Raw genomic sequence first — 11,269 nt, forward strand, 5'->3', positions numbered from 1 at the left:
ATTTCAACTAAAAAATAATCAGAGTTAATTTATACAAAATAATTTTGGTATAGTTATCTCATAAATTATAGGTTTTATATTCTTCGTATATTTTACTAGCACTTGAATTAAACGACATTCGTATTTTTAATTTTAGATTATTATACGACGATAGGTAGTAAACGCATACATGTAGAAAATACTCAAACTGCAGTGAAAGCAAAAAAAATTAGACTTCAGAAAGTAAATTCGTTAGGATTCGAAGAAATTCAATCAGCCCATAATCGTATGGTCGTATGGTATTTTTATAAGAATCTGAATAATATACAAAATTATTCAGAGTTCTATGAGTCCATCAAATCTGCATTGTTAGAGACCTTTAATACTCACAATCTACCAATTAAGTTTAATTTGAAAATTGAGAGCACATATAATAGACCTAACGTGGAAAATTCTTCCGAGAATAGAGCTTTTAAAACCTCCGCTTGTTTGCACCCGCTGATATGTCATTAGTTACTCGCAAAGGAGGTGTATATCCATATGAATATACGGATGGCTGGGATAAGTTGGAAGAGCCAAGTCTTCCACCACAAGAAGAATTTTAAAGCACGTAAAACGAGTCGGGCATAATGGAGAATGAATACACGCACGCAAAGGAGGTCTGGGAGCACTTTGGATGTAGGACGCTGGGCGAGTACAGCGATTTGTACCTCAAAATTGACGTTTTTGAAAATTTCCGAGATATGTGTATGAAAACTTATTGTATAGATCCAGCTTATTATTATACAGCTCCAGGCATGGCTTTTGATTGCATGTTGAAGAAAACTGCCGTAAAACTGGAGCTTTTGACGGACTATGATATGGTCTTAGCATTCGAAAAAGGTAATAGTAAAACGTATAAAAAATTAAAAAGAATTTTAATACTTATAATTATTTCAGGTATACGCGGCGGATTAGTACAAGCTAGTATGAGATACGCTAAGGCGAACCATGAAAAAGCACCTGATTTTGACTCGACCAAACCAAATGCATGGCTTGTGTATCAAGACTGTAAGAATAAATAAAAATAAATAAAAATAAATAAAATAAAATAAATGTATTAAATATTATATACTTTTAGGCAATAACTTATACGGTTGGGCGATGTCAGAATATATGCCATTTGGAGACTTTAAATGGGTCGAAGCTAAGCTCGAAGGTCTTAATGATTTAGATGAAACATCTCCTATTGGGCGAATTTATGAGGTGGATGTATCATATCCGCAAGAATTACATGATCATCATAATGATCTACCATTTTTGGCTGAAAACAGAATACCTACAGGTTCAAAAATAAAAAAACTGATGGCGACTTTCAAATCGAAAAAGAATTATATTGTGCATTACCGTAATCTACAGCAAGCCATTAAAAACGGTTTGATAGTTGAAAAAGTAAATATTTTATATATATGAGGGATAGAATATATTTTAATATTGTTATTGCGTAGGTACATAGAGTATTGCAATTCAAGCAATCATCGTGGTTGGCTGAATATATCTCTATGAACACTGAAATGCGGAAAAAGGCTACTAATGATTTTGAAAAAGAATTTTTCAAACTTATAAACAATGCAGTATTTGGTATATATATATATTTTTTTTTATATATATATTATATTATATTATTATTTTAGATAAGACGAAGGAATCTGTTCGTAAACGCATTAAAATGGAGCTGGTATCGTGCCCACGACGATTTCAAAAACTTGTTAATAAATCCACGTTTAAACATGCGACAACATATAATGAAAATTTATCGGCGGTTTCGTTGGAAAATAAAATCATTGATTTTCGTTAACCTATTTATATAGGTATATTTATATATAAATATATACTTAATTATTATCTAATATTTTTAATTTTTTCATAGGTTTTTCAGTTTTGGAAATCTCCAAGACTCTAATGTATGATTATCATTACAATGTCATGAAGAAGCATTACAAAGATAATATTAGTTTAAACAATTTATATTATTTTAGATTCGTTGATATATTACATCAAAACAGATGATTTTTACGCAGATTTGATAAAAAATCCAAATTTACATGACCGAATGGACACTGCCAATCTACCTCCAGATCACCAATGTTATATTGCCGATAGGAAGAAGGTACCGGGTCTGTTTTCAGATGAGACGGATGGGCAAACGATGACAGAGTTTTGTGCACTCCGTGCAAAGTCATATGCTTATAAAATCATTGGAAAAGACGAATGTGGAAACAATATAATCAATGAGAGAATTAAGGCAAAAGGTATCCGAAATCATGTTGTTAAGAACCATATGACTCTAGAAGATCATAAGAAATGTTTATTTGGCGAATCTGGCTTGGATGTTTATATTGAGAATGTATCTATTCGATCATTTAAACACCAAATCAAGACAATTAAATCAAATAAATTAACATATAACAATTTTGAAGATAAGAAGATAGTACTGGATGATAACATCCATACATTAGCTCACGGCCATTTTAGAATAGAGTAAGTTAATACAATTATGTTTATGATTTATACTTAAAATATTTTTAATTTTATAGGGAAGATGAACGTTGACGTTGATATCTTGAACGTTGACGATGAATAATGACGTTTGGTCGGAACTCGACTCCGAGGTGGATGCTGAAGGAGTGAAATGGAGTGAACAAGATAAAGATTTGATGAGAGCGCTTCTTCATCATACATCTACCCTAACTTAACCTGTACATATTTGTGTAACATATAAACTTGTAAATACTCTAACCTTTTTGTAACCATGTAAAAATAAAAAACACAATGTTAAAATATAATTACGTTTATTAAATATAATGTTTACAATTTTTAAGAATTATTTACAAACCACTTTCTTATAGCAAAAACTTTATAAAATGTACATTGTTTTGGATTAAATTCCATATGAAAAATACAACAAGGTAGAGTTTCATCATCACATATTTGATCCAAACGAGGGCAGCCCAAGTCTTCAATGTTGACGAGTGCGACGTGTGGTATATACTCCATAAGAACTTGTTTTTTCTGTTCGCCTTTGACGTAAATGCATCTGAATTTTAATGAATTCAATATTCTACCGTCTTCTTCATACTCTATGTCACCGTATTCTATAGATAGTTGATGATAATTACGTTCAAGCCACTTGTTAGTTTTACGACTTTTGTTATCCTCCATGGATTTTGAATGTTTAAAAATCCAGTGTTGGGTCGCCCAAGTTTCTGTGTCTACTATAGAAATTTCTTTAATCATCTATTTATTGTTCAAGCCAAGAACGCATTGCATGTCCAAGATGGCTGAAGACATTATGGCTTGTCTTTATAATAAGTTTCTATAGTGTTAAGACGGCTCAGTATAGCTGGTATTATTTTTTTAATATCATCTATACTTTCTTTGATATATTGTTGTAATGATACTTCGCCTCTTGTCATATGCTCTGTAATCTCTATGCACGTTAATTCTAACTTTTCTGTTTGTTCATCTTGAAATAGAATAGATTTATGATTTTCTTCAAGTAAATGCTCAATTTTATCGAGTTTATTCGAATAAGATTTAACAACTTGTTCGAGATTTACTAAAAATTTATTAGTTTCACTAGACTGAGAACTACCAAACACGTTCATGTCTACAGCTAGACTGACACTATTTTCTAATGTCACTTGTATTTATCCAACTATTGTGTGTATTATCGAACCCGAGCCATTTGACGAAAATTTTGTCCCCCTTCTTACGTATAATTTTCTCTACTAAATAATCGTTAGGATAGTTTGTTTTCAATATTTCTTCTGAATAAAAGCAGCCAGCAATTGGTTTTCCAGTATAATCTTGTAGCTGATAAGTAGTAGGTAATGTTTCATTAATTTTAACGATTTTAAATATTTCTGTCGACCAGCTCGGTAAATAGCCTTTTGCAAACACACCTTTATATGTGCTTACACGAACGTTATCACCTACGTTAAATTTAATTTTTCCATTTATAATTTTTCGTTGTTTAATTTTGACTGACGTAGGATTAGCATCAGCTTGTACAGGCGTCATTCCTTTAGTTCTATGTTTTGAGTCGTTGTACTCGTTAATTAGTTTCGGTAAAATAGAAATCCATTCGTGTGAACCTCGTGCCGTAAACTCCCTAACAATTTTTCTTTCAATGTGCGGTTAAAACGTTCTACAATACACGCTTTCATAGTACTATACGTAGAATACTTGTGTATTTTGTGCTTCCCCATCAACGCGTCAAATGTTGAATTGTAAAATTCTTTACCATCATCGAGCTGTAATAGTTTTGGTGAGCGTTTGAGCAGTATTTTAGACATTGCACTGGAAACTTCTTTAGCAGTTTTGGATTTTAACGCTATTGCCCAAGCATATTTCGTAAAACAGTCTATCACACATAAAATATACTTGTACCCTTTATTTTTTTTCGAATATGGTATCATTTCGACCAAGTCGGCTTGCCATAGATCGTTTTTGCCATAACCATTAACCCTACGCCTTGTATAATTTTTTCTAGCTGGTTTGTGTAATTCGACTGAGATTTCACGTTTAGACATTTGAAATATGTTTTATTATCCCTGCTTCACGCAATTCTTCGAAAATCGAGATTATTTCATTTGAAACTCCTGTATTACCAGCTGCTTTTGACGCTAATAGTAACTTCAACCTTTCGACTAGCTCGTTAGGATCATTCCAGTATACTAAATTATGTTTTTGTAATTTGACTGACAGTCCAGCGCCCGATGGAAATAGATTTTGGATTAAATCCGTGTATTTATTCCCACCTCTTTTAATTTTTGTTCCGTCTGCTGTCAAATGAGCCGACGTTTGAGTTAATATTGATTTATATGTTTTTAAATCGTTTTTGCTATACAGCTTAGGGTTTTTTGAAAATATTAAATTACCAAGTCCTTGTGTTAGTGGATATGTCGTATCTTCAATAGTTAGCGTATTGTCAACGAGTTTAATTTCTTTTTTACCCAAGTGTACACTTCCATTTGATTGTATTTTAGGCCCATACGTTTTGTCTATATCGTAAGACTTATACCAGTCGTTTATTTTGAATGAATCCCCAACACTATGTTCTATGCTGTCTTCATTAACGGATGGAGCTTGAAATGTTGATGGATCGAAACGTTGTTTCAATGGTTCGATAATCGGACTTAATGTTTCCGATACTAATGAATGAATTTCTGCTTTTCCTTGTTTTAATGCCGTATACTTGCGTTTAATATTTTCTTTGGCTTTAACCAGTTCTCCGAGTACATCACCAATGGCAGCCATGACTGTGAATGAATCATTTCCACAATAACAACACTTTATATAACGACGAATGTGTCGAATCCATGACGATATCGACCGTTGTCACGTTCACAGTCTTTGTTTATGACGATAAACTCAAATCTTCCCAGACGCCAACACGAAGTGCAAAAGTCTTTAAACTACGAGTATGACATGTCACCAGAGCAATGCTCATTGTATACATGCTTTAAATTAGTCTCATCTTGTTTGAATAATACAATAAAATTAGCATTATCGCGCAAAAGTTGTTTTGGCACTTTTGAATAACTCTGAGCCAGATAGAAAACATCGACTAAATTATGACGACCTCTGGAGAAGTAAGTTCTCGCAATCTTTTGGTTTTCAGTAATAATATCGTCGAAAACAGAGTTTGGTAAAGCTTTCTCAGGTTCAATAACTTGTTCGTTTTCATAGAATGTAAATAATTTTATACCATCAATATCTGATAATATATCACTTAGCATTTTATATTTAGGTTGATCCAATGTTTTTGAATATATGTATACATTGTGAAATCTTATTCCATTTATATGCGTTAATAACGTAAATATTAAATTAGTTTTCCCACAGCCAGAAGGATCCACGATAAGCGCACGTATCGTATTAGGTAGAAGCGATCCATGTCTCTGTTTCTTAAACGATGTAGGAGGATCCACGTTTTCAACTGTGAGTTTTATTCCTTGTTTGATGAACTTCATTATAAATAACTGAGCAACGACGAGAATGTAATCAGTACACAATGTCACTCGCTCGAAGAAGCACCAATAATAAGGGTGTTGGGCTTATCAACACGCTTATAAATAAATTACCAATCGAGCTGCACGTGCCTGGTAAGTCTAGTATAATAAATCCAAAATAATAATAATAATAATAATAATAATTCTTTGTAGGTTATCAATACTGTGGGCCTGGTACAAATTTAAAAAAACGATTAGCTCGAGGCGATAAAGGTATAAACTCACTGGACTTGGGGCGTAACTACCGCCATGAAAGCAAAACGTAAAGTAGGTGGTGGTTGTGGTTTTAAAGCAGCACTTAAAGCCACTAAAAATGTTATCAAGAAAAATGTCGGTGAAAAAAACTTGATGAAATTAAGTAAAAAATGTGTAGCCGTCGCGCGAAAAACATTCAAAATTAAGAAGACCAAAGTTCCACGAACAATAAACATTCCGAAAAAAGGCGGTGTGCTACCACTCATACCGATTTTCGCAGGGTTGTCAGCTCTGGGAGCTCTGACTGGTGGTGTGGCCAACGTTGTGAAAGTGGCTAATGAATTTAATAGAAACACACCATCTCATTTGGGAAAAGGACTATATCTCACACCATATAAAGGCAACTCGTATAAAATAGAAACACCGCATAAAAGTGGTGGTGGGGGTGCAAATACGAAAAAATATAGAAAGTCAAAAAACTAATAACCACGTTACCCAGAAGAGCGTTGTACGATTTCAAACTTATAAAAATCGCTCGATTAATGAAAATACTTCATTTCATCGGAGTGTTTACCAGAGATAAGTTGTCTAAACGTCCTAAACGTCAAGAATCGGCGATTGTTAACTTGGACGCTGAAAGCGGTACAGGAACGCATTGGGTAGCGTATAAAAAAATCGGAAAAAAAGTCGAATACTTTGATAGCTTTGGGAATTTACCTCCTCCAATTGAATTACAACAATATTTTCACAGATGCGACATACATTTCAATTACAGCAGAGAACAGAAATATAATACTACAAACTTCGGACACTTGTGTTTAAAGTTTTTATCATGTTCACATTAACGTTAAACGGAAACTCGAGCGAGTTGTCGTGCGAGATCTTTCCACCGTTGGAAGTAGAAAATACTGCCCAGATATGTCTTTTGAGTTTACAGACAAATAATTCTATACCAAACATAGAACCTGGTTGAAATACTATCGGATTTCGTAATATAATCAATAATAACGATAACGTTATTATACCTACAGGCACTTATGAGTTGGATCAGCTAGAGTCTATTATACAAAACATGATGCCTGACTATGTCAGATTTTTTGAGTTAAAAGAAAACAGCAGAACATTAAAGTGTAGTATATCGTGTAGTCATGAAGTCGATTTAGGGATCGAGAATAGCATAGCGAAATTGCTAGGTTTTAGAAATGTGCTATACACTACTGGCGCTACTCACGAATCTGAAAATATTGTCAACATAATGAAAATAAACTGTATAAAAGTAGAGTGTAATTTAATCACCGGCTCATTCTGTGACGGAGAACCGAGCCAGATCATACACGAGCTTTTTCCTACTGTACCTGCGGGATATAAAATCGTTGAGGTACCTAGGCATCCAGTTTTTTACGGTCTCAATACGACTTCAATAACTAAAGTGAATATCGCGCTAAAAGATCAGAACGATTGTCTGATTAATCTACGCGGTGAGTCAATAACAGTTCGTTTACAAATAACCCGTGGATATGGCGCTCAAATTTAATATAAAAAGAGCTACAATCAAAAAACCTGTCAGTATACCGCCCGCCATTAAGAAATCAACACCTAAGCCGAAAAATATCAAGCTCACGAAAAATAATTTAAATTTTCTCCGTTCGTTGCAATGATGGATGACTCATATTTAGACGTGACGGCCGACTATGTCGACGATTGTAAAATAACTCAAAAGAGTTACCATTCGTTCACACCGTATTCAAGCACCGCTCTGTCATACAATGAAGAAATTAGAATTAATGTTCAAAACATGGATTCTTACACTTTGCCGTGCGAGAGTTATATTTTCATCGAGGGTAAACAAACCTGCCGATGCAGTGGGAGAAGTTCGGTTTTCAAATAACGGATTGGTATTTTTACTCTCAGAGTTGCGATATGAAATAAACGGAATAGAAATACAAAAATTGAAATCACCCGGAGTGTCATCATGTTTGAAAGCATACTGCTCGTACACTCCAAACGATTTGAATGCATTAGAGAATGCGGCTTGGGACTCGGAAATGGATAGTGAAGATAACAAAAATTTTATGACCAATAATATATTTTCCGGATGTATTCCATTAAAACATGTATTCGGATTTTGTGAAGATTACAAAAAAATATTACTCAATTGCAATCAGCAACTGATTTTAAATCGCGCATCTACCGACCTCGATGCGATACATGTTGTGGGCGAAGGCGCAACAGCCGCCGTCGATAAAAAAAAAAAAATTACAATTGAACTGACTAAGGTGACTTGGAAGATACCTATTATCAAAGTCAATGATAAAGAAAAATTAAAATTATTGAAAGTATTAGATTCTCATAAAACACTGTCGTGTGCGTTCAGGACCTGGGATCTATGCGAATATCCAGTGCTCCCTAGAAACACTTCTCATTCGTGGACTGTAAAGTCTAGCAGTTTGCTCGAAAAACCAAGATTTGTGTTGTTTGGATTACAAACAAGTAGAAAAAACAATATTGAAACCGACGCTGGGCGGTTTGATCACTGTCAACTAAAAAATCTTAAGGTACACTTGAACTCCGAATTGTATCCATATGAAGACTTTCGAGCCGATTTTAAAAATAATACCATCAGCATACTCTACCAAGCTTATACAGACTTTCAAAAATCGTATTACGGAAGAGATTATTGTGAACCGTTGTTATCAAAACATATTTTTCAAAACTATGTTCCAATCGTCGTTGTCGATTTGTCGCATCAGAAAGATAACGTTAAATCATCAACCGTAGACCTACGAATAGACTTTGAAACGGACACAGTTATTCCAGAAAAGACTGCAGCTTATTGTTTAATACTACATGATCAGATCATAACTTACAATCCGTTTAGTGGAGATGTTAGAAAATTATAAACCTTGTAAATATCTTATAATTATTTTTATACCTTGGAAAAATTGTATACCTAGTTTTTAAATATAAATTGTAAAAACTTAATCTAATAAATAAAAAAACTTGTTTAAGTATCACGCTTGTTATTATTTTACACAAAAATCATTTAAACAATAATTATTCGAACAGCTTGCGTTTCGCGCTCCGCTTGGTTGATTTTTTTGTCAACTTTTGACCCGTGAAGCCGAGAAGAGATGGCGAGTGGTTGAAAGACGTCGGACCGTCGTTCTCATCAACTGCGAGGCTCGTCGTCGGAGATTTTATATGGTTATTGTACCATAGGGGGTGCTGCGTAAAATTGTCCGAATCATGTTCTTTAGAATGATCATCTATGATCACCGGTGGTAAGCTGCCAGGATCATCAATAGGCTACAGAAATAATAATTTTGTTAGTAAATATATAGGTATTTATTTTGAAAATTAAATGTTACCAATGACTTGGTTGGTGCCCATGTCGCCTGTGTAAGGTTGATTTGCCTTAAAAAATCATCTATACCACGATCCTCGTCAGCTGCCTATAAAATGAAAACACTTAAATTATTTCAATATATATTTATATAAGTTATAAATTACCTGTGCCTGCGAAGGGTCGAAATCATTGTCATCATACATTGGAGACATACTCGAGTATTGAGGCGGCGACAATGGTGACATGAGCCTCATTTCGGATTCGGTGAATAACTATAAAATAATAATAATTATACATTAAATATTTTTAAAAGTGATATAATATATAGATTTACCTCTGGCGACATTTCTCCGCTCCATCGTTGCGTCCAATGTTCGGCTAATTGAGACGAAGCATACATCTTAAGTTGAATGATGAAATTTACACCATTTTTTGGAAGTTTTGAAATTACACTTTCATCGCGTAGATTTTTGATAAATGTGACCATTTCTTCATGATTTTTCGGCGGTGAATCAACTTTGGCGAATTCAACATTGATATAGTTTAAAAACATTTCAAATTGTTTTAAGACAGCTGGTTGTGTCATAATTGATTTTCATGTAATCGTTTCAAATATGCACTATTCCAAATACTGAAGTTGTATAAGGTCCTTCCGATTCAACAGTACTCTGCATCCGTCCTGAGTTTTTGATTCTATCACTATCACATTTTCTCCGCCATACACCATACTGGATATTTTATAAAGTTCGGCTTCCAAAAATAACGTGCGCTTATATGTTAGTGTCTGCTCCAATACGAATGACAGCATATTACCCATCAGTGAAAATATACGTTTTAGAAAATCCGGTGTTATTTTGACATGCCGCGATGGGGTTAAAAAATGTACAACGACCTGGAATTTTTCGCTCGGGTCAATACCGATATGCACAAACTTACGGGCTACGAAGTCTAGTGTGTAATATGTAGATTCGATAAGTTCGGTCGGTGGTGAAGGAGGTACATAAGTAAAATTGTTCTTCTTGTTGTATAGCGCAGCGTTGTTGGTGATAGAACCGGCCATGTTAAAAATTATTTTTGATATTAAAAACACACTTTTTAAACTCACTAAAATTTATAAAGACGGAGCGTATACATGTACACCAGTTTAAGGCAGCGGACGGACTAAACGGCGACCGACTCTTTTAGTCAGGAGTCTCTATAATAGGTGGGGACAATATATATTAGCGGCTATTAAGAGTCCGCGACATCCAGAAGACCGATAGGGCACATTAAGAAGACATTTATTTGTGATTATTACTGCCATTTGGAAGGAAAAAATCACTAATGTCCAGGTGGTGATTGTTGCCCGTTTTCTATCAATACTAGCCGGTAGTGATAAATATGATGAACCCGACATTGGTGAAAATTTATATATTCCTAATAACATTCCATCGATATATTGCAATGAAAACCCAGATCCTTTGCTAGTGTATTCTTCTTCTTCGCATTTTAGTTTATTAAAACTTTCCTCCAAAATTAAAGGATAAATCACTATCAGTGAAAATCTCCCTGGCGGAGGTTTTAAAAGCTCTATTCTCGGAAGAATTTTCCACGTTAGGTCTATTATATGTGCTCTCAATTTTCAAATTAAACTTAATTGGTAGATTGTGAGTATTAAAGGTCTCTAACAATGCAGATTTGATGGACTCATAGA

At 34.1% G+C, this 11,269-nt stretch overlaps 3 protein-coding genes across 3 annotated transcripts; 2 read left to right on the top strand and 1 right to left on the bottom strand.

The window, feature by feature from the left end:
* Nucleotides 1-2,071: 2,071 nt before the first annotated feature.
* LOC149054167 (uncharacterized) lies at nucleotides 2,072-2,503 on the top strand. The gene has a single exon (XM_089230593.1). The coding sequence runs from the start codon at nucleotides 2,072-2,074 to the stop codon at nucleotides 2,501-2,503; it is 432 nt and encodes a 143-aa protein (XP_089086719.1).
* A 5,384-nt stretch (nucleotides 2,504-7,887) lies between these two features.
* On the top strand, nucleotides 7,888-9,130 carry LOC149054168 (uncharacterized). Its single transcript, XM_089230619.1, has 2 exons — nucleotides 7,888-8,071; nucleotides 8,142-9,130. Exons 1-2 carry the CDS (start codon nucleotides 7,888-7,890, stop codon nucleotides 9,128-9,130), a joined length of 1,173 nt encoding a protein of 390 aa, XP_089086745.1.
* A 106-nt stretch (nucleotides 9,131-9,236) lies between these two features.
* On the bottom strand, nucleotides 9,237-10,968 carry LOC107170086 (uncharacterized). The gene is made up of 4 exons (XM_089230594.1): nucleotides 9,911-10,968; nucleotides 9,741-9,848; nucleotides 9,599-9,682; nucleotides 9,237-9,536 (listed from the first exon to the last, which is right to left on the bottom strand). Exons 1-4 carry the CDS (start codon nucleotides 10,160-10,162, stop codon nucleotides 9,285-9,287), a joined length of 696 nt encoding a protein of 231 aa, XP_089086720.1. The 5' UTR covers nucleotides 10,163-10,968; the 3' UTR covers nucleotides 9,237-9,284.
* Nucleotides 10,969-11,269: the final 301 nt, after the last annotated feature.

The sequence above is a fragment of the Diuraphis noxia genome, unplaced genomic scaffold, assembly GCF_037042655.1.
Source record: "Diuraphis noxia isolate RWA-SAM2 unplaced genomic scaffold, SU_Dnox_SAM2 contig0010, whole genome shotgun sequence".
NCBI lineage: Eukaryota > Metazoa > Arthropoda > Insecta > Hemiptera > Aphididae > Diuraphis > Diuraphis noxia.

Excerpts from the sequence above, each read along its gene's own strand:
- LOC149054167 (XM_089230593.1), top strand. The coding sequence starts at position 2,072 with ATGGACACTGCCAATCTACCTCCAGATCACCAATGTTATATTGCCGAT.
- LOC149054168 (XM_089230619.1), top strand. The coding sequence starts at position 7,888 with ATGGATGACTCATATTTAGACGTGACGGCCGACTATGTCGACGATTGT. Across the intron at positions 8,072-8,141 it reads GAGTTATATTTTCATCGAGG|AGTTGCGATATGAAATAAAC; the intron begins GTAAACAAACCT and ends TTTTACTCTCAG.
- LOC107170086 (XM_089230594.1), bottom strand. The coding sequence starts at position 10,162 with ATGACACAACCAGCTGTCTTAAAACAATTTGAAATGTTTTTAAACTAT. Across the intron at positions 9,683-9,740 it reads TCGACCCTTCGCAGGCACAG|GCAGCTGACGAGGATCGTGG; the intron begins GTAATTTATAAC and ends TTCATTTTATAG. Across the intron at positions 9,537-9,598 it reads GGGCACCAACCAAGTCATTG|CCTATTGATGATCCTGGCAG; the intron begins GTAACATTTAAT and ends TTATTTCTGTAG.